At 36.3% G+C, this 21,380-nt stretch overlaps 1 protein-coding gene across 1 annotated transcript; it reads right to left on the bottom strand.

The window, feature by feature from the left end:
• Positions 1–1,108: 1,108 nt before the first annotated feature.
• On the bottom strand, positions 1,109–21,365 carry LOC143669779 (E3 ubiquitin-protein ligase TRIM11-like). Its single transcript, XM_077144375.1, has 6 exons — positions 21,184–21,365; positions 9,351–9,762; positions 8,962–9,045; positions 3,496–3,518; positions 2,696–2,787; positions 1,109–1,883 (listed from the first exon to the last, which is right to left on the bottom strand). Exons 2-6 carry the CDS (start codon positions 9,756–9,758, stop codon positions 1,342–1,344), a joined length of 1,149 nt encoding a protein of 382 aa, XP_077000490.1. The 5' UTR covers positions 9,759–9,762; positions 21,184–21,365; the 3' UTR covers positions 1,109–1,341.
• Between the last annotated feature and the right edge of the window lie 15 nt (positions 21,366–21,380).

The raw sequence follows: 21,380 nt of genomic DNA, 5'->3' as shown, positions 1-21,380 counted from the left end.
TTATAGAAAAGCATGGAAGAGTATATGTTCAAGGTAAGTCAATAATGAAGATTTTATAGATATGTCTCTTTATAAAAGTCCTCCTAATGAACGCAAACATTTTAGTTTACATTTTAAGACCACTTATAAAAAACTAAACAGTTTCTACTACGCTAAATTACCTAATGCAAAAAAAAAAAAGCTTATATTTTTTAACTTAGGAGATTTTATGGGATTCTACTGCCTACGTTTAGCATGCTTCTTCAAATATTGTTCTTTTAAAACCTAAAGAAAAATAACCTCTGTTAGTGCTGCAAACAGATTTCCACTGTAAATTGGAAACTTTATTAGATTATTAGATTATCTCCAGGAAGATGTAACTCACCCAATTTTGGCTATTAACCTTTTTTTAGATGGAGATGTGATGCCACCCATTCCAGGTGGGTCTTGATTACTTTACTAGAATCCTTTGAAAGAGGAAACATTTTGGAGGGAGCTTCAAAGCATGAGAGCCATGAGAGCCCATGCAGCCAGAGACTTTTGGTGATGAAGAAGGAAAACACCCCCCCCTAGGGGAGCTTCATGAAAGCAGAAGCCTGAAGAGAAAGCTACCCGACTTTGCCATGTGCCTTACCAATTGAGGGAGAAACCCTGAACTTCACTGGCTTTTCTTGAGTGGGGTTTACCTCTTGTTGGTGCCTTAATTTGGACATTTTTATAGACTTGCTTTAATTGGGATATTTTCACAGCTTTAGAACTGTAAACTTGCAACTTAATAAATCCCCCCTTTTAAAAGCCATTCTGTTTCTGGTATATCGCATTCCAGCAGCTAGCAAACTAGAACAACCTCTTTTAAGATGAGGTTGCAGGGAAAATAAATTTGGCAGAGATATTATCTGATTAATATATTAATCTCAGTTTGTACCCAGGACACATAAGTAAAAAACATTTCTTTAACAAATATAAAGTCTTAATAATGTATCATTTCCTATAGTATAGAATCCAATGTAAGTGCTCAGTCTCTCTCTTGATCATTATCAAGTCAATATATACAGTTCTTAAAATTACTGTTAGAATACATTAATTGGAGTTTTTCAATGCTTTATTAGAAGTCATAGAGAATCCAGGGATCGGTTAAAAATTCTAGTCATTACAATTTTGAAATTAGATAGTATTTTTTTTCAGCCAATTAATTCAGTTTTTAACCTGATAAACTATGTCAATGTGTATTACAATTCTAATTATAAACTCTTTGGGGTAGCAACCATGTTTACATGTTATCTACCAGCTTGTTCCAAATCTCTCTAAATTTAATCCAGATTTGTTTTTTTCTTAGAAGAGTTAAAGGGATGTTTTTACTTATTAAGGTTTGCGTACTGGGCTGATAGTTAATGGCATAGGCTTCCCGTGTATATTGGGAGAACCGGGAAAAAAGATAGGACGCAGTGGTCCTAATGACAAAAGTGGCAAACAAAGAAGGGGACAGTCTCTTGGAACATCATAAAATAACATAGTCCCCAAGTCATAATCTAGTAAAACCCCCACTTCATTTGTAGTAGCCTCTGCAAGAGGAACTAATACAAAAGAATTGGGGTTACAGAAGACATAGTTTTTTCCATGCCAAGCACACTTCAACAAATATAGATCCTTATTGGAGAAAGCGGCATTCTTTCTAACCAAGGATGCTTTACAGATCCCTATTTCCCACTCATTTTTCTCTCCCACAATCACTTCCCAATAATGCATTCCAGATGTAAAGACCTGGGTTCCCATAATGGCAGGATAATCAAATCTTTCTCTGTGGTCAATCAGATCCTGCTTGACTCCTGTGTTAGCCACACTCTTCAAATCCAGGGACACAATGAGATAAGGACTTGATGTCTCCTCATCCAGAGTTATATCCACTAGAAAAAAAAATTCCAATGAAATTGAAGGAAAGCATGGTCATGTCATTATGTTCTGGCCAACTGGATTTAAGTCTAAATTTTGTGCAATTTCTAAGAAACGTTTTCAGGGGAGGGGATTATTCTTCTCTCCTTGAGCTTGCCTTCAATATGAAAGCAATGGCAGGAACTCCAGTAGCCACCCTGAACTATGAAATAACTCATAGAATGGACCCATTCATCTCAGAGAAACAGGAAACAAGAAATGAATCCATTGTGGCTACTAGATATTGAATGAGTAAAATAATTTCCTACCTTGTTAACCTGACATTATTTTCACTTTTGCTTTTAATCATGGCCCAGGCTGATTCTAATGAGTTAGAAAAAGACCAAAGCTAAGGCCTGAAAAGCTTTATATGAACTTCTTACCATGGGATTTACAGTATTCATTCTATTTATTTTTTATTTTTTCAGAGTGAGAGGTGAGGCTATGGAGGGAGCAGTGTTAAGTCAAGAAGAGAGTAGAAAGAACTCAATTACTTACACCTTCTAAACTATTTAGTCTTAAGGACAAAAACATCATAAGACTTGATATCTAGACACCAAAAGCATCTCCTAAAACTGGCAGTTTCTGAAAGAGAGATAGGAGGAAAGCAAATGTCTATATTTGAGTCCTTGGGCCAGGAACATTTTCATTTCTTAGTCTTATATAGATATGGTTTAGTTTTCTATTAACTGCTCCAAGTTGGAGAAGTAAAACAAGGCAGAATTGCAGAGAATTCAATCCTGTGTTCTTGTTAAAACAGTTCAATTTCACCCTTGCTGAGCCTCACCTGAAAATGTCCTCATCCATTCTAACCATCCTTGCTGCATGCTCAACTCTCTCAAAACTACCTTGGGAAAGTTAGTTCTCTTGGAATGGTACCTGTGAACGCAAATAGAGTTAAGCTCTGTTTAGGCAATGCTGAGAAAATGATCGTTTTCCTTATTCTCTACCCTTAATGGATTCCTTCAAAAAGTAAGCCCTCCTTTGAATATACAGAGATTCAGAATGGGCACTGGGGTAAGAAGAGATCTGACAACACCCCTAAGATTAACACACACTAAACTGGATGCTATGTGAAGGGATTTTGCAGATGTAATTAAAGTCCCAGATCAGTTGACCTTTAGATAGGGAAATTACTCTAGATGGGTCTGACCTAATCACACGGGTCCTCAAAAGGGGCGGAGCTTTCAGTAATGAGGGAAAGTTGATACAGGGGAGGTTCACTATTGGTGCCTTTGGAGGGAGAATATCTGGCAGAGCTGAGAGCTGCTTCTAGGTGTGGTGTGGGACTTCCAACTCATAATCAACAAGAAAACGGGGTCCTCATTCACTCCTACAGCTTCAAGGACCTGAATCGTGCCAACAATGGAAAGAACTCAAAAGTGGACTGACTCCAAACTCCAGATGAGAATGCAGTTCACTCAAAACTTCAATTTCAGCCTTATGAGACCCTGAGCAGAGAACTCAGCCACTCAGTTCACAATTTTGTACTGACCTACAAAATTGTGAACTCAAACAGACACTGTTTGAACTGCTACATTTTTGATAATTTGTTACATGGCAATTTATACTAACACAGACACTTACTTTAGTGAACTACAACTTGGTACCTGAGGGGAGAAAGAAATATGTTTAGAAATGGATTCTTCAGGCAACTCCTACATCTTATTTTGGATATAGAAAACAGGTCAATATTTCTAATGCAAGCTTATTTTATTGGGCAAAAATAATATTGTAAAACAAACCTAGAATAACTTTGATACAGCTTAATTTAGAAATTTTTAAAAAATGCTTGATTGAGAGTATTTCAAAACAAAAGCATAGCTCCCAGTCCTGGAGTTTGTTCATATGAAACTTAACCCCACAAAGGATAGGCTAAGCCTAATTAAAATTAGGCCTAAGAGTCACCCTCAACAGAACCTCTTTTGTTGCTCAGATGTGACCTCTTTCTCCCAGCCCACACAATAAGCAAACTCACCCCCCCCCCCCATGTGGGACATGACTCCCAGGGGTGTGGATGCTCTTGGCAACATGAGACAGAAAACCTAGAATGAGCTGGGACTCAGCATCAAGAGATTGAGTAAACCTTCTCGACCAAAAGAAGGAAGAATGAAATGACACAAAATAAAGTGTCAATGGTTGAGAGATTCCAAACAGAGTTGAGAGGTTGTCCTGGAGATTATTCTTATGCATGAAATAGATATCACCTTGTTAGTTAAAATGTAATGGAGAGACTGGAGGGAACTGCCTAAAAATGTAGAGCTGTGTCCCAATAGCTTTCACAATGTGACTGTGTGATTGTGAAAACCTTGTATCTGATGCTCCTTTTATCTACCTTATCAACAGACGAGTAAAACATATGAAATAAAAATAAATAATAGGTGGAACAAACTTTAAAATAAACTTAGATTGAAATGCTAGTGATCAATGGAAGGGAGGGGTAAGGGGTATGGTATGTATGAATTTTTTTCTGTTGTCTTTTTCTTTTTTTGAATTCATGCAAATGTTCTAAGAAATGATCATGATGATGAATATGCAACTATGTGATGATATTGTGAATTATTGATTATATATGTAGAATGGAATGATCATATGTTAAGAATGTTTGTATTTCTTTCTTGTTATTTTTTTATTTAAAAATTAATAAAAACAATTTCAAACAAACAGATGTAATGGAGAGGCTGGAGGGAACAGCCTGAAAATGTAGAGCTGTATCCCAGTAGCCATATTTCTTGAAGATGATTGTATAATGATATAGCTTTTGCAATGTGACTGCGTGATCATGAAAACCTTGTGTCTGATGCTCCTTTTATCTACCTTGTCAACAGATGAGTAAAACATATGGAACAAAAATAAATAATAGGGGGAAGAAATGCTAAAATAAATTTAGTAGGGAGGGCCACGGTGGCTTAGCAGGTAGAGTTCTTGCCTGCCATGCCGGAGACCTGGGTTTGACTCCTGGTGTCTGCCTGTGCAAATAAATAAATAAATAAATTTAGTAGACTGAAATGCTAATGACCAATGAAAGGGAGGGGTAAGGGGTATGGTATGTATGAATTTTTTTCTGTTTTCTTTTTATTTCTTTTTCTGAATTGATACAAATGTTCTAAGAAATTATCATGATGATGAATATGCAACTATGTGATGATATTGTGAATTATTGATTATATATGTAGAATGGAATGATCTTATGTTAAGAGTGTTTGCATTTGCTTCTGGTTATATTTTTTAAAAATTTAAAAATTAATGAAAACAAATGAACAACAACAAAAAAGCATAAAAAGTAACCTCCTACCTGAACCAAAAGTTCATTCGAATACACAAAGTATCCAATTTTCCAAAGACTTGTTGGACATATCTATTTCTTTTCACAGGAGACAGTGAACTTAACGTCTTAAAAACATTCCAACAAGCAAAAATTGCCACTGGTTTTAGATTTCTTTTTTCTCTGCCCATGTTCTGCAAAAGCATTTCCACTGAGAAGTTTCCTGTAGAAACTGGCAGATTCTGACCCTTTATTTTGGTTCAATTTCTCACCCATTTATAAAAAGATTCAGGTTTGATGGTTAATAGGTAACAGTTTAATTTCGTATTGGTTGAACTTAGTGGCATATCCCATTCTCCATCTTATAGAGATTTATAACTAGTATGTATATATTTTTACTGGTGGTTGTACAATCTAAAAAGCCAAGTCCTTTTTCAATGGGAATCTTTCAAAGAACCACAGTATACCAGAAGATAAAAGTTGAATTTCTCCTCCAGCCATTTGTTTATCAAATAACTATTTGATACTTATCTCCATGTGCACAGACCTGTTAGAACACAATGGCGTTTAAAAGAAAAGAAACAACACACTAGCCATTCTCATGGGCAGTTTTTCTAGCCTGCAGGTTGCTGTGTCAGCTTAGTAAATCATGACCCGCATTAAAAATTAGAAGAATCAGAGTACCTTTTCCAGAGCAAAGCAAAGAATGCTTCCTGCACTGTGTATCTCCAAATCATGTCAAAGTACATTTTTTTTTCTATTGAGCATAATCAAAATAGCTTGGAAACCATTGTCATAGGGGAATTAACATTTAATGCAAAATAGTATTAAAGAGTCAAGGCATCAAAGAAGAAATTGCAAGACTGACTAGTGCCAACAAGAAAAGGTGCAGTGGATTTTGAGGCTTATATGTAAGAAGAAGTTAATTATCCATAGAAGTCTGGAATGGCTTCACTGAGAGAGCTCAAACTCAGAAGGCAGAATGTAGGGGAAGGTGCAGGGAAAGCAAAGATGCTCTTAACCTCCTGATTTAACTTCTTTAGTCCCTCAGGCTCATTTCTAGAGGTAATCATTGTTGGACCAATTGTTAAACAAAAGCTTGTTTTCTTCTTTAAAAGTACTGTGGCTTTGAAGGAAAAGCTACTACCAACTAGGGAACAAACATCCTTTGTTTCTTTCCATGACCTAGATAAACTATATCTTGCTCTTTCAAAATGTTTAAGGATTTGAAAATGTTAGCGTTTTCCCATCATGGGGTTTCTTATAACATATGAATTTTCAATAAAGGATACCTAAAAAGGCAGTGTTTTTATACTTAGACTATTCAGAAGTATTGCATTTAAAAATGCCAGTTCAAAGTTCTTTAAATTCTTAATATAATCCTAGCAAATTTTACTGTTTAGGGGGCCTTATGTTTGGTCCCTATTATAAAGCCAAGCCATTTCAGATAGTCAAGCTACATTTATCAGTTTATTAATCAGTATCTTTAAATACTTAATTGTCTGACCTAGAATTCTCTAATCATGAAATGATCTACCCGATAAGATAAGCTTATAAATAGTGAACGTGAAGTTCTTTAATATTATGTTTTATATATTTTTGGATCTCTACTTAGAATTTTAAATATAATCAATGATTTTATTACATGTTTTAAATTGAAGTTATATGGCTACTACCATATCAAGCCAAGTTCTTCTAAACATATAAATGCTGAATACGTTTTTATATAGTGTAGTTAATATATTTATAGTCTGGTTATTATTATTTCTTCCTTGGCTTAAAAAGTGCCATCTCACTAGGAAAAAATTAACTTCTTGGTTAAACGAGGTTACATATGGTTGGAGATACAAGGGGGGGTCCTGAGTTTTGAGGCTGCAGATACTTAGGGTGCTTCTTTTTAGGACCGTTCTGACTTTTTGCTTATGAAGCCTAGAACACCCTCCGACATACACACACAGAGACATCAGTTGATGGATTTTGCATTCTTTGGCTCTTAATATGCCTCAACGTCTTTTTAATTTAAAGCTAGTGTTTGATCTTGATGGAACACTGCATTTTCCCCATCTATAGGCATTTCTGCTTTATGATGTATTTTCATACACTCTGCCAAATCATGCACTAAAAATAAAACTGCTTCCATAAGTGTTGGAGCAGAATATTTAAGCCATGTATATAACCAGATGCTTACAAAAATATTGACCCTAAACAAACAAACAAACCCCACAAAAGCACACAGGCAGACTAAAAAACATGGTAAACTAAAAACAAAAAAAAAATATGGAAACTATAGGACTAATGTTTTTACAAAAGTGAGATATTGTATAAGGGAGGTTTTAGAGAAGGGTTGAAGCTGCCAAGGACAAAATGCACATAGGTTGTGAAAACAGTAAAATGAGCATGTCCAAGATGGAATATGTGGTCAAACTGAGCTCAGAAGAATATGAGCTGAACAGTCAGTGGAGAAATTACCACCTTGATGATTTGATACATTTGGCTGCATTACTGTACTTTGTCTTCGACTGCTAGAACTAGGAAGAAAACTTTGATGTGCAGGGGAAAGAGTCATGTTTGAATAATGTGATTTTCTTATCCTACCAAAACAATTCCCTTATTTGTCAACTATGAATGAATTAGATTGCGTTAGAGAAATATGTCATTTCTAGTCCGACTATGGATTTCTAGGCCTAATATCATAATTTCCAAGGATGTTTGATTTTTAATTGAACTTTGAATTTCACCTCTGTTCTGGACTACTGTTGGTTCTCTTTGGCTGCCTTCTATATAGCAAACCTTTATCTTTGGTTTAGTTCTTTCTTCTCATCTTCAGGCTCATATGCATATATGTATGGATTGCTGGAAATCTCTATTCACCTATCTTACATGTACCTAAAAGTCAACATGTCCAAAATAAAATTCATTTAGGATCCCTCTTACACATACAAAGGAAGAGAAAACAAAAACAGAAGACAAAAAACAAAACCATCTTTTTCCCTAGGTCAAAGGTTACCATATCCATTCAGTTGCTCAAGAATATTGGAATGGTCTATGAGTATCTCCTCTCTGCAAGTCTATAATTAATCACAGAGCCTTAGCTATCTAGTTTCCCTTGGACATCGACTATACGTCTACTTCTCTCCATCACCATAACCATTAATCCCGTTTAGCTTTTAAAGCTAAGCATTGTAACCAACTGTCATTATCCCTGGTGCTAGATTTACCTCTTTTGAACCCCAAGCTTCAGCAAATCATGGAGAAAGAAAAAAAATCTAGTTATTCCAGTATCTTCTTTAAGACTTTAGTCAAAACAATTTTACTTTAGAATCATGTCAGTTTTCTTCAGCGTTATAAGACTGCCTATTTTCTCCCAAACAATCTGATAAGAATTTTTGCCTTACTCCTACTTCCAGGCCTTTGTACATAAGGATTGTTTCATCTTGACCTCCCCATTTCCCCACATCATATTAAAGTGGAAGAAGTGTCTTAGAGAACACTTCTTAAATATTTCTTAGAAACCATGTGTGGGTTTGATTTCCTGATACATCAACTACTACCATTGCACTATAGATTCTGACTGTCCATTACTTTTAGGCTCTTTCACAAGATGGGCTTCCTTGAAGCTGGAACTTTTATTTTCCATCCTTTAGTAGAGTTTAGTTCCTCTAACTTGAGCAAATTGGTGCTTATTCTGTGGTAAAGATGGAGCTACAATCTATGACTCTAGACTCCAATTGAAGACTCCTTCTTGATCATGTGGCATCCTTTTGCAGAAGAACCTCTGGCATATTTACCTGTTCATTTTTCTCCAAGGGAAGTCCTCTCTTGTGAGATGCTAATGCTTTGTGTAGAAAATTCAGAATTTCCTTGACCTCCTCCTGAAAAAGAAAGAGCACTATCAACCCCTCTTTGGAGTTGTTAGATCTATAAAATATAAGCCTTTGGAGTTGTTAGATCTATAAAATGTAAGTTTTAGCAGAAACTTGGGCATGAAATAGGATGTGAAAATTAGCAGTTAACCTCAGTCAAAAATGGAGCTCTTGAGTCTCCACTGCCAACAAGTGAGATAGGGGAATAGAGGAAATCTAGATAGTAGGTATCACTGGGAAGACCCAAGATATTAAAAGAGGAGAGAATGAATGAGAATGAGCCCTTAGCATTTCCAAAGAGAAGATAACCTCACCTTGATGATTTCTTTTGTCTTCTCAATGGTGAATATTATATGAGACTCGTGTTCCTTAGATAGAATACATATCTCACAAAGGGGCATCTGCTCTACCACACAGAACCTCTTCACGTTTTCTTCATGTTTCTTACAGTAGTGATGTTTGAAGTCTATTAAGTGAGGTTTCAGATGCTTTGCTATCATAGCCATCATTCCCAGCTGCAGATTATACCTTGGATCTCTCAACTTGTAAATATTCTTGCATATAAGGCAGATGCCTCCACCCCAGGTGTCCTTCCAACTTCTTAAGAGGCATTCATAACAAAATTTGTGTCCACATTCCATTGCAACTGGTTTGGTCAAATAGTGTAAACAATTAGAACAAGTCAGCTCTTCCTTGATATTTGGTAGATCCAAGGCAGCCATTGTCCTTTTGGGGGAAGCAGAGAAAGATTGAGAAAGAAAGAAAACAAATAACTCATTCTGATCTTTTGTGTCAGCTAATGATCAACTCCTTCATCTCAGGCACTCAGTGTCTTCTTTTTAATTGTCATTCTTACTCAGTATAGAAATTGTCTGGGATTTTAAGCTCTCTACCTTAGACCTTTGTCAGAATATTATTCTCCATTCACATACCTGTTGCAAACTCTCGTATGGAATCAGGGTAGGAGGAAATGTGGTTTGGGTAAGAGGCAGATGAAAGCATGTCTAAAGCTAAGCCACTTAAAATTAGGCCTAAGTGGGGGCATAAATGAAATCAGAAAGAAAGATAGATGATAAAGATTGAGATGGTGTAATCTAGGAATGCTTAGAGTGTATAATGATAGTGACTAAATGTGCAAATTTTAAAAATGTTTTTGCATGAGGAAGAACAAAGGAATTTCATTACTGCAGGGTGCTGAAAATAGATGGTAATTAATATTTTAAAATTTCAACTTATGTGTGAGACTAAAGCAAAGGATGTTTATTTGGGACAAAATTCATATATTGACAACTGCATCTCCTAATATAACTTATGTAGATAGTTGGTTGAACAACAGAAGTATATGGAACTTTGGGTAGGACATGAGATTTTTTTTTTTTTTAATTAATTAATTTTTTTTAGGACACGAAATTTTGTTGGTTTGTTAAGAGTGATGCCCCGATGAATCCCAGGGTGATTTGATCAGTGAGTGGAAAAGTATTTGCAAAGTCCCCTTTGGGGAATGATGAGAATGGGGGAAAATTCAACCTCCCCAAGTTGAATTCTTGATATTCTCACAAGCAGTGTGGACAACCAAAGCTGTAGGCTGAGACCCCAGTCTTAGGGTTTGTTCATATGAAACTTAACCGCACAAAGGATAGGTCAAGCCTATTAGGCCTAAGAGTCACCCCCAGGAAAACCTCTTTTGTTGCTCATGTGTGGCCTGTCTCTCCAGCCAACACGACAAGCAAACTCACCACCCTCCCCTTATCTACACGGGATATGACTCCCAGGGGTGTGGACCTTCCTGGCAACGTGGGACAGAAATCCTAGAATGAGCTAAGACTTGGCATCAAGGGATTGAGAAAACCTTCTCAACCAAAAGGGGGAAGAATGAAATGAGACAAAATGTCAATGCCTGAGAGATTCCAAACAGAGTCGAGAGATTATCCTTACGCATTAAGTAGATATCACCTTGTTATTCAAGATGTAATGGAGAGGTTGGAGGGAACTGCCTGAAAATGTAGAGCCGTGTTCCAGTAACCATGTTTCTTGATGATGACTGTATAATGATATAGCTTTCACAATGTGAATGTGTGATTGTGAAAACCTTGTGTCTGATGCTCCTTTTATCTACCTTGTTGACAGATGAGTAGAACATATGAAATAAAAATAAATAATAGGGGGAACAAATGTAAAAATAAATGTAGTTTGAAATGCTAGTGATCAATGAAAAGGAGTGTTAAGGGGTATGGTATGTATAATTTTTTCCTGTTCTCATTTTATTTTTCTGTTGTCTTCTTATTTCTTTTCCTGAATTGATGCAAATGTTCTAAGAAATGATCATGATGATGAATATGCAACTATGTGATGCTATTGTGAATTACTGATTATATATGTGGAATGGAATGAGCAAATGTTAAGAATGTTTGCATTTCTTTCTTGTAATTTTTTTTTAATTAATAAAAAACTTAAAAAAATTTTTAAAAATTTAGGCCTAAGAGTCACTCTCAGAAAACCTCTTTTGTTGCTCAGATGTGGCCTCTCTAAGCCAACCTGGCAGGTGAACTCACTGTCTTCCCCTCTAAATGGTATGTGACTCTCAAGGGTATGAATCTCTTTGGCAATGTGAGACAGAATACCCAGGATGAGCCAGGACCCAGCATCAAGGGATTGAGAAAGCCTCTTGACCGAAAGGGGAAAGAGAGAAATGAGTTAATAAAAAGTTTCAGTGGCTGAGAGATTTCAAACAGAGTTGAGAAGTTATTCTGGAGGTTATTCTTACACATTATATAGATACCCCTTATCTTAGTGTATAATAATACACTAATTATGGTTTATTGAGTTGCTGGAGGGAAGTACCTGAAATTGATGAGCTATGTTCCAGTAGCCTTGATTCTTGAAGATGATTGTGTAACGATAATAACTTTTATAATGTGACTGTGTGATTGGGAAAACCTTGATTCTAATGCTCATTTTATTCGGAATATGGACAGATGAGTAAAAAAATATGGATAAAGGATAAATAAATAATAGGGGGGATCAAAGTTAAAATACATTGTGTAGATGGAAATACTAGTGGTCAATGAGAGGGAGGGATAAGGGATATGGTATGTATGAGTTTTTTCTTTTCACTGTTTTCTTTTTCTGGGGTGATGCAAATATTTAACAAAATGATCATGGTGATGAATATGCAACTATGTGATGATATTGTACACTGATTGTACACCATGTATGGAATGTTTGTATGGTGTCTTATCCATAAAAATATTTAAAAAAACAAAAAACAAACATGGATCACTGGGTTACAACCCTAGAGTTTCTGATTAGAGAAACTGATCTGGGGTAGGGTCTCCAGATTTTGTACTGCCATTTAGTTCCAGATGTTGAGAACCACTTGTCTAGACAAAGACCTATACCAATTCAATCAGAATTGGTCCTCTAGAGGGAAGAGACAGGTGTTTTGTTTTGTTTTAACTTTTTTTATTAATTAAAAAAATTAACAAACAAAACCTTTAGATATCATTCCATTCTACATATACAATCAGTAATTCTTAATATCATCACATAGTTGCATATTCATCATTTCTTAGTACATTTGCATCGATTTAGAAAAAGAAATAAAAAGACAACAGAAAAAGAAATAAAATGATAATAGAGAAAAAAAGACTATACATACCATACCCCTTACCCCTCGCTTTCATTTACCACTATTGCAAACTGAATTTATTTTAACATTTGCTCCCCCTATTACTTATTTTTATTCCATATGTTCTACTCTTCTGTTGATATAGTAGCTAAAAGGAGCATCAGACACACAGTTTTCACATTCACAGAGTCTCATTGTGAAAGCTATATCATTGTTCAATCATCATCAAGAAACATGGCTACTGGAACACAGCACTACATTTTCAGGCAATTCCCTCCAGCCTCTCCACTACATCTTGAACAACAAGGTGATATCTACTTAATGCGTATGAATAACCTCCAGGATAATCTCTCGACTCTGTTTGGAATCTCTCAGCCATTGACACTTTGTCTCATTTTACTCTTCCCCCTTTTGGTTGAGAAGTTTCTCTTAATCCCTTGATGTTAATTCTCAGCTCATTCTAGGGTTTTTCTCAGTTCCTTGATGCTGAGTCTCAGCTCATTCCAGGATCTCTGTCCCACGTTGCCAGGAAGGTCCACACCCCTGGGAATCATGTCCCATGCAGAAAGGGGTTGGGTGGTGAGACTGCTCGTAGTGTTGGCTGGAGAGAGGGGCCACATCTGAGCAACAAAAGAGGCTCTCTTGGGGGTGACTCTTAGGCCTAAATTTTAAGTAGACTTAACCTATCCTTTGTGGGGTTAAGTTTCATGTGAACAAACCTCAAGACTGGGGTCTCAGCCTATAGCTTTGGTTGTCCACACTGCTTGTGAGAATATCAAGAATTCAACTTGGGGAAGTTGAATTTCTCCCCACTCTCACCATTCCCCGAAGGGGGCTTGCAAATACTTTTCCAGTCACTGATCAAATCATTCTGGGATTCACTGGGGCATCACTCTGGACAAACCAACAAAATCTCATGTGCTACCTGAGATTCCAAGTACTTATGACATTCAATCAAACTATCTACATGAGTTATATTAGGAAATGAAGAGACAGGTTTTGTTTTGACTCCCCAGGTAATTCTAATATGCATCCAAGCTTGAGAACTACTACCATAAGAGACTAGAAGAGGATGGAGGGGGCATGGCAGGGCATCTAGGAGGTTGCATATGTGGAAAAGTGGGAATATATGTAAAACCTCAGTGTCCTGGCTCAGTGTCTGATCACAAAATAGGTATTAAGTTCCCAGTGGCTCTATCTACCAGAAAGCATTTCAATCTTTAATAGTGCTTTTCCTAAAAACAGTCCTCAATTCTTCTTTCAGCTTCCTCAGTCTTAGTGACAAATCACAACACTGACTTAGTTCTTTGTGTGAGGCTCCTAAAGGTATTTAGTGCTCAGTTATGACACGTGAAGTCAAGGAAACTTATATAGTACCTGGTTATTGCCATGAAATCCTACATTCATGAACTTACTCCTATGCCCAGAACCCCCATTCTTCTCTAGAGTTCTCTCCAACCATAGAGACTTCACCCCAATGAAGATATTTTCTTATATGTTAGCATCCTAATATTCAGACAAAGGCAAGAGTTGAGAAGAGGGCTCCACTTTATTTTTAGCTCAAGAGATTCTATTGCCTCTTCTAAAAGCTATATCATAAGCTGACCTAAAAAGTAGGCTCTTCTCTGACCTCAACATTTGTAGCTGCAAATAGAGAAACATGGAAGCAGAGTCCCCTAGCAGTACCTGGCACTAATTACCATAGGATAATAGAGGGAGGGGAGACTCACTCGACACCATCCACTTTCAGTGATTAGACTTGACTCAGATCACTGCCCAGCAAAGTTTTTTTTCTTTTTTTTTTTGTCAGTTATGAATTTCTTGAGTTTGATATTTGTGGTTCACTTATCTGTGGAAATGGCCCCATAGCTTGATGGTTAATAGAATGGACTCTGAAGCTAGGCCACCTCTGTGGATCTCGAGTTTGTCATCTCCTTTACAAATAGGGCTAGAATTAATCTATTTCAGAGTATTCTGGGGAGGATTAAATAAATTAATATATGTGAGTGTTGAGGACAGTTCTTGTCACAGAGCAAATGTCCCTCTTAAGCATGTCCTTGTTAACTGGTCTCATGTTTTCCCACTAAAGATAGGACTTTATGACTAGTGATAACATGTTTGTTAGATTTCTTTAAGAAAAGAAAAGAAAAAAAAAGTCTCCCTCACCAAAAAGATGGGGAAGCAAATATATATACATATATATATATATATATACACAGTATACACCAAGCATCTGTTTCCTTACTTATTCAATACTTTGTGAGATAACTTATATTTTCTAATTTATTAGGTGTGTTACAGCACCTAGAATATAATAAATGGTATATATTAATTCCTGCAGAATTAACTGTAAGAGTCTTACGTGATAGAAGCAAGACACAGAACAAGTGACCTCTGCACTCGGGTATCTTTTAAAAAAAAACTACCATCATCCATCATCAATAGCATTAAAACTTGTTCGCACAGTATTAATATTTCAAAACATTTCTCTCTAATAATCTCAAAGCCCCAACTCTCCATTTAAAACTGGTAAGAATTGTCAAAACAAAATCTTGGAGTTTGTTTATATGAAACTTATCCCCGCAAAGGATAGGTTAAACCTACTTAAAATTAGGCCCAAGAGTCACCCCCAGCAAACCTGTTTTGTTGCACAGATATGACCTCTTTCTCAGCCAACAGGCGAGCAAACTCACCACCCTTCCCCTGACATGACTCCCAGGGGTGTGGATCTCCCTGGCAACATGGGACAGAAATCCTAGAATGAGCTTGGACTCAGCATCAAGGGATTGAGAAAACCTTCTCTAACAAAAAGGGGAAGAGAGAAATGAAACAAAATGAATTGCCAGTGGGTGAGAGATTTCAAAACCGAACTGAGAGGTTACCCTAGGGGTTATTCTTATGCAATATGTAGATATCCCCTTTTTAGTTTATGGTTTGGCTAGAGAGAAGTGCCTGAAACGTGTAGAAATGTGTTCCAGTAGCCATGTTTCTTGAAGATGAGTGTATAATGATACAGCTTTCACAATGTGACTTTGTGATTGTGAAAACCTCGTGTCTGATGCTCCTTTTATCTACAGTATGGATGGATGAGTAAAAATATGGATTCAAAATTAAATAAGTAATTGGGGGAGCAAATGTTAAAATAAACTGAGTAGATTGAAATACTAGTGAGCAATGAAAGGGAGTGGTAAGAGGTATAGAAAAAATAGGGGGATCTCTCTCCAGTCAGTATGATGAGCAGTCTCACCACCCTCCCCCCTCTCTGCGTGGGACATGACTCCCAGGGGTGTGGACCTTCCTGGCAATGTGGGACAAAGATCCTAGAATGAGCTGAGACGCAGCATTGAAGGACTGAGAAAAACCCTAGAATGAGCTGAGAATTAACATCAAGGGATTGAGAGAAACTTCTCAACCAAAAGGGGGAAGAGTAAAATGAGACAAAGTGTCAATGGCTGAGAGATTCCAGAGTCGAGAGGTTGTCCTGGAGGTTATTCTTACACATTAAGTAGATATCACCTCGTTGTTCAAGACGTAGTGGAGAGGCTGGAGGGAATTGCCTGAAAATGTAGTGCTGTGTTCCAGTAGCCATGTTTCTTGATGATGACTGAACAATGATATAGCTTTCACAATGAGACTCTGTGAATGTGAAAACCATGTGTCTGATGCTCCTTTTAGCTACTATATCAACAGAAGAGTAGAACATACGGAATAAAAATAAATAATAGGGGGAACAAATGTTAAAATAAATTCAGTTTGCAATAGTGGTAAATGAAAGTGAGGGGTAAGGGGTATGGTACGTATAGTCTTTTTTTCTCTATTATCATTTTATTTCTTTTTCTGTTGTCTTTTTATTTCTTTTTCTAAATCGATGCAAATGTACTAAGAAATGATGAATATGCAACTATGTGATGACATTAAGAATTACTGATTGTATATGTAGAATGGAATGATATCTAAAGGTTTTGTTTGTTAATTTTTTTTAATTAATAAAAAAAGTTAAAAAAAAAAAGAAAAAATAGGGGGAACAAAGTTTAAAATGTATTGGGTAGATGGAAATAATGGCGATCAGTGAAAGGGAGGGGTAAGGGGTATGGTATCTACAAGTTTTTTTCTTTTTTCTTTTTATTTGTTTTTCTGGAGTGATGCAAGTGTTCTAAGAAATGATCATGGTGATAAACAACTATGTGATGATATTGTGAGCCATTGATTGTACACAAAGCATGGAATGTCCATATGTTAAGAATGTTAGTGTTTGTGTTTTGTTTTGTTTTATCAATAAAAATATTTTAAAAAAAGAACATGGCCCCCCCCCAAAAAAAAAGTGGTAAGAAGTTAGATTGTAACTCCTCTTTCCTCTTTCTTAACAGCCCCTCCTAAATTTGGAGCACGTCTTTATATTCACATTTATCTATATTTGTTGGAAGTGTTTTAAAAAAAAACCTTTCCTCTCAGGCTTCCCAGCTCCTTCAATTTCACCTCTTTCCTTAATTCATTAAGAGACAAATTACATAAAGCACCCAGCAGGAAGCCTGGAACAAGTAAATTCTCCAACTTTGCCTAAAGCAAAAGGTTTATTCTCCAGGAAAACACACAAACAAACAGAAAAACCTCACCTTAAATCCTCATATAATATGTGTTTGCTGTCAAAGCTCCAGAAACCAACCCTAGAACTGCAACCTCTGATACTTCAGCAAGAGTGGTTAGGTTAGAGCTTTTAACTGATTCTATGAAGTTACAGCACCTGGGCCCCACTTCCTTGCTGATCTGGCCTCCATGAGTTGCCAGTAGGATTAACTATAAAGAATGATAAAGGTGGATATTTCCAAACTGAATTGGGTCTTTTAATACTTCTGAAATACAAAGTATTTTTGGCTGTGCTAGTAATTTGACCCACTGTCTAATCATGCGTTCTATTCTTTAAACATTCCAAGAGTTTTCTTACTCATAAATAGCAGTTTATTCCATCACTTGAGATGTAGTTAGGCCCGTTAGAGTAAAGTCCAGATCAAATGCGATTTTTCCCTTAAAGTTTTCCCTAATTTTTCCAGAAAGAATAACATTTTCTCTCCACTAGAATGCCAAAAAAGTTGGCAAATTTAAACTCTGTTCCTCTTCAAACATACATCATGTTATGCTTTGTAGTATTATTTTTTTTGCGCACATATCTCCTGCTTCCAAAGAAAAGAAGCTGTTTTAGCCATATTTACATTGCTTTCCGTATCAAGCTCACTGTTCTATACAAGGGAGGCACCATGCCTATTACTAAGACAAATAAAAACTGTTACTGAAAGCACAAAATTCATGAAAAGACACTTTATTGTATCACAGCTGAAATCAATCCTTTGAAAGAATTTTATCTTTCACCCTGAAAAAATTGCTCATTAATTGGCTTACTACAAGTCAGCTCGCATTTCTTTGCTCCAACCCACTTCCCTTTTATTGATTTATGGGAAAAAATGCAGATGAAAGCATTAAAAAGTAATGTGTATTCATATGCAAAAATCTAAATAATAAGCAAAAGTGATTTCTTCACATACTCCAATCCCACCACCCAAAGTTAGCCTCTTTTAGGACGACTTCATTGTGTCTCCTTCCAGCCTTTCCCCTATGCGTTTATGTACACAGACACATTTATCAACATCCATAGCACGACCACAATTTTTAGGAAAGAAATACTTTTATAGATAATCTAATTGTTATTATTTATACTTAAACTATTTTAGGACAAAAATGTATTTTTCCCTTTAATATAATGTAACAGACATAGTATCATGTCAGCGTTCAGAGAAAGATCTACTATTTTAAAATATGGCTAAGTAGTAATGGCAACGATAATAGCTATTACGTTAAAGAATGCATTCATCTAAGAATTCTATAATTTAAGAAGTTAGCTATTTGACAGATCTTCTTCCCTAGATCTACACTTTTAATTTACTTGGTTATTTACTTTTGCTGCATGGATATCTATAATGTAAGTTATTTAAGTTTATTAATACTTAGTAGCCAATTTTAAAGTTCTAATGTGTTACTAATGATCTTTTATGATGGACTTCATTCTTTGGGTACCAAAATTGACCATTTATTTAAAAGATATGCTCCTCAATAATACCTAATTGTAAAGTAATCATGTTAAAACACTGAATGAAGCTGCATCTGAGCTATAGGTTTTTGTTTTGTTTTGTTTTGTTTTGATTTTACTATTATTACTTTTATTTTTTTCTCTATATTAACATTCTATATCTTTTTCGGTTGTGTGGCTAGTTCTTCTAAACCGATGCAAATGTACTAAGAAACGATGATCATGCATCTATGTGATGATGTTAAGAATTACTGAATGCATATGTAGAATGGTATGATTTCTAAATGTTGGGTTAATTTCTTTTTTTCCGTTAATTTAAAAAAAAAAAAAGAGAAGGGGTAATTGGAGCTGAAGGGATACAAACTGTGCAACAGGACTGGATATAAAAACTCAGAAATGGACAGCACAATACTACCTAATTGTAATGCAATTATGTTAAAACATTGAATGAAGCTGCATGTGAGGTATAGGTTTTTTTTTCTCTCTATTATCGTTTTAATTCTTATTCTGTTGTCTTTTTATTTCTTTTTCTAAATCGATGCAAATGTACTAAGAAATGATGAATATGCAACTATGTGATGATATTAAGAATTACTGATTGTACATGTAGAATGGAATGATTTCTAAATGTTTTGTTAATTTTTTTAATTAATAAAAAAAAAAAAAAAAAGAAAAAAGATATGCTCCTGACTTGCTAAATGGATGTTGGGTGACCTATAACAAAAACAAATAGAATAAAGTAATATAAATCAATAAGATTTAAAAAGCAATACAAAGGGAGGAGGGGGTGCAAGGGTAGTTCAGTGGTAGAATTCTTGCCTGCCATGTAGGAGACCCGGGTTCAATTCCTGTCCATGCACTTCCAAAACAAGCAAACAAACAAACAAAAACACTAAAAATTCAACAAATGGTGCTGCAAAAATAGGATACTTACATGGAAAAATAATGAAATGTGACCCTGCTGTACAGCATACAAAAAAAAAAAAAGAGAAAAAAATAGGAATCAAAGAGAAATAATATGAAGTAGTAATCCAAAACCAGAGGGGGGAAATACATATACTCACACATGTATCCACCTGGAGTACACATTGGTATAAGCTGTTAGGTAGAGAGCCAGCTTTAAAATTTTTTTTCCCCCAGGTGCATACCCTTCTTTGCCCTAATTCATTTGTAGGACAATCCATTTTTCGCCACTCATATGAAATGAGACACATATTTAAAACCAAGCTTTCAAGTAATAAATATAGTTTTTTTCAAATAAGCCCCCATCTAGCCTACTGCCACCATCCCCAACCAATATATAAGTCTTTTCTGTATTTTATAGTGCTTCTTTTCTGAGTTCTCCATTCCTAATTACACCGGGGTGATGCGCATGGCTGGGGACCATCTGAGGTATCCTTTCTTCACCTCATCAGGAGGAGACAGGTCAGAGCAGAAGCTACTACTTTTGCTCTCTGAAATCTTGCCTGCCAGTCGGTGTAATGTATTTTGGGAAAAAGAGCCCACTCAATGATTTAATTTCATCTATGAGTTAATCCTACTGAGCGGGTTGACAGTCGCCCACCCAAAAGAAGATTTCTGAAGACAAGAAGTTAAATCAGAGATAGCCATTGTTTTCTTTCTTTCTCATGAGAAGGAGCACCCACAAGACAGGTGGAAACAGGTGAGTGCGCCAGCTCTGCGCAGTAACAAAGATTATATAGCAACTGCTCTGAAGCAACTGCTGCCTCCCCTGCTCACCCGTCCCCCATTGGCTGCGAGTTGTGGGTTTACAGTTTTGAGCGTGAAAGCTAATCCAGGAAGAGACAAGACCCTAAGGTCTGAGGTTACAGTTACAGCCCCTTTGACTTGGATTCGGGGCAAATGGACCAACCTGGAGGCGAAACTTTAATCGTGCTTGTAGGGACTTAAACAAGGAACCTGGATGTGGGAGGTTTAGCAAACAGGACTGTGGGGGAGGCTGGGCAAGCAGATCTGAGCCATTCTGTTTCCTGAGAAGAGGCCATTTTCCCTATTTCTCTCACTATCAAAACGTTCAGAGAGATAATACAGAAGTCTGCATTCTCGATAGTGAGTGTGGCCAGCGATTTTAGTTACTTGTCACATTATAGGCCGAGTTCCCTCTGAAAGTACTTGAGCAGGATTAATTTCACTGAGAAATAGCTAGAAATCTTTACTCACTAAGAAGTCAAGAAAAGAAAAAGGGGTGGGGGTGGGGGGGAGGAAGGCAGGAGCTCCAGTTGCCTGGTTCCGACCTACCCATATGGTAAGTATCATATTAAAGGGACCAACTTAATTTATTTGAGCCTGAATTTTTGTTTTTTTTTCAATACTCCATAGAAGGTAATTGGACAATATGATTTCTTGGCTCACGCTGGATTTAAGACTGTGGCTCTATAACAATATGTTTCCTCTATTCATTCGTTTAAAAATTACTTACCCACAAATTGAGCCTTTGATATATATTGCAAAATAATTATTTGAGTCACAGGTAAAAAGACTTAGTTATCTTGTCAAGGACCTTTACAAAGGAGTCACAGGTAGAAAGACTTAGTTATCTTGTCAAGGACCTTTACAAAGGAAAGAGTTTATTCGGAAAGGAGAAGTGAGATGGGACTGATGAGTGTGACGTGAAAA

The sequence above is a fragment of the Tamandua tetradactyla genome, chromosome 26 (assembly GCF_023851605.1).
Source record: "Tamandua tetradactyla isolate mTamTet1 chromosome 26, mTamTet1.pri, whole genome shotgun sequence".
Classification (NCBI taxonomy): Eukaryota; Metazoa; Chordata; class Mammalia; order Pilosa; family Myrmecophagidae; genus Tamandua; species Tamandua tetradactyla.
This window is presented reverse-complemented; position numbering and strand designations above follow the sequence as displayed.

Coding starts and splice junctions, on each gene's coding strand:
- LOC143669779 (XM_077144375.1), bottom strand. CDS start 9,758: ATGGCTGCCTTGGATCTACCAAATATCAAGGAAGAGCTGACTTGTTCT. Junction 9,046..9,350: donor AGACAAAAGAAATCATCAAG/GTGAGGTTATCT, acceptor TTTCTTTTTCAG/GAGGAGGTCAAGGAAATTCT. Junction 1,884..2,695: donor ATGGATGAGGACATTTTCAG/GTGAGGCTCAGC, acceptor TTTTTTTTCTAG/TGGATATAACTCTGGATGAG.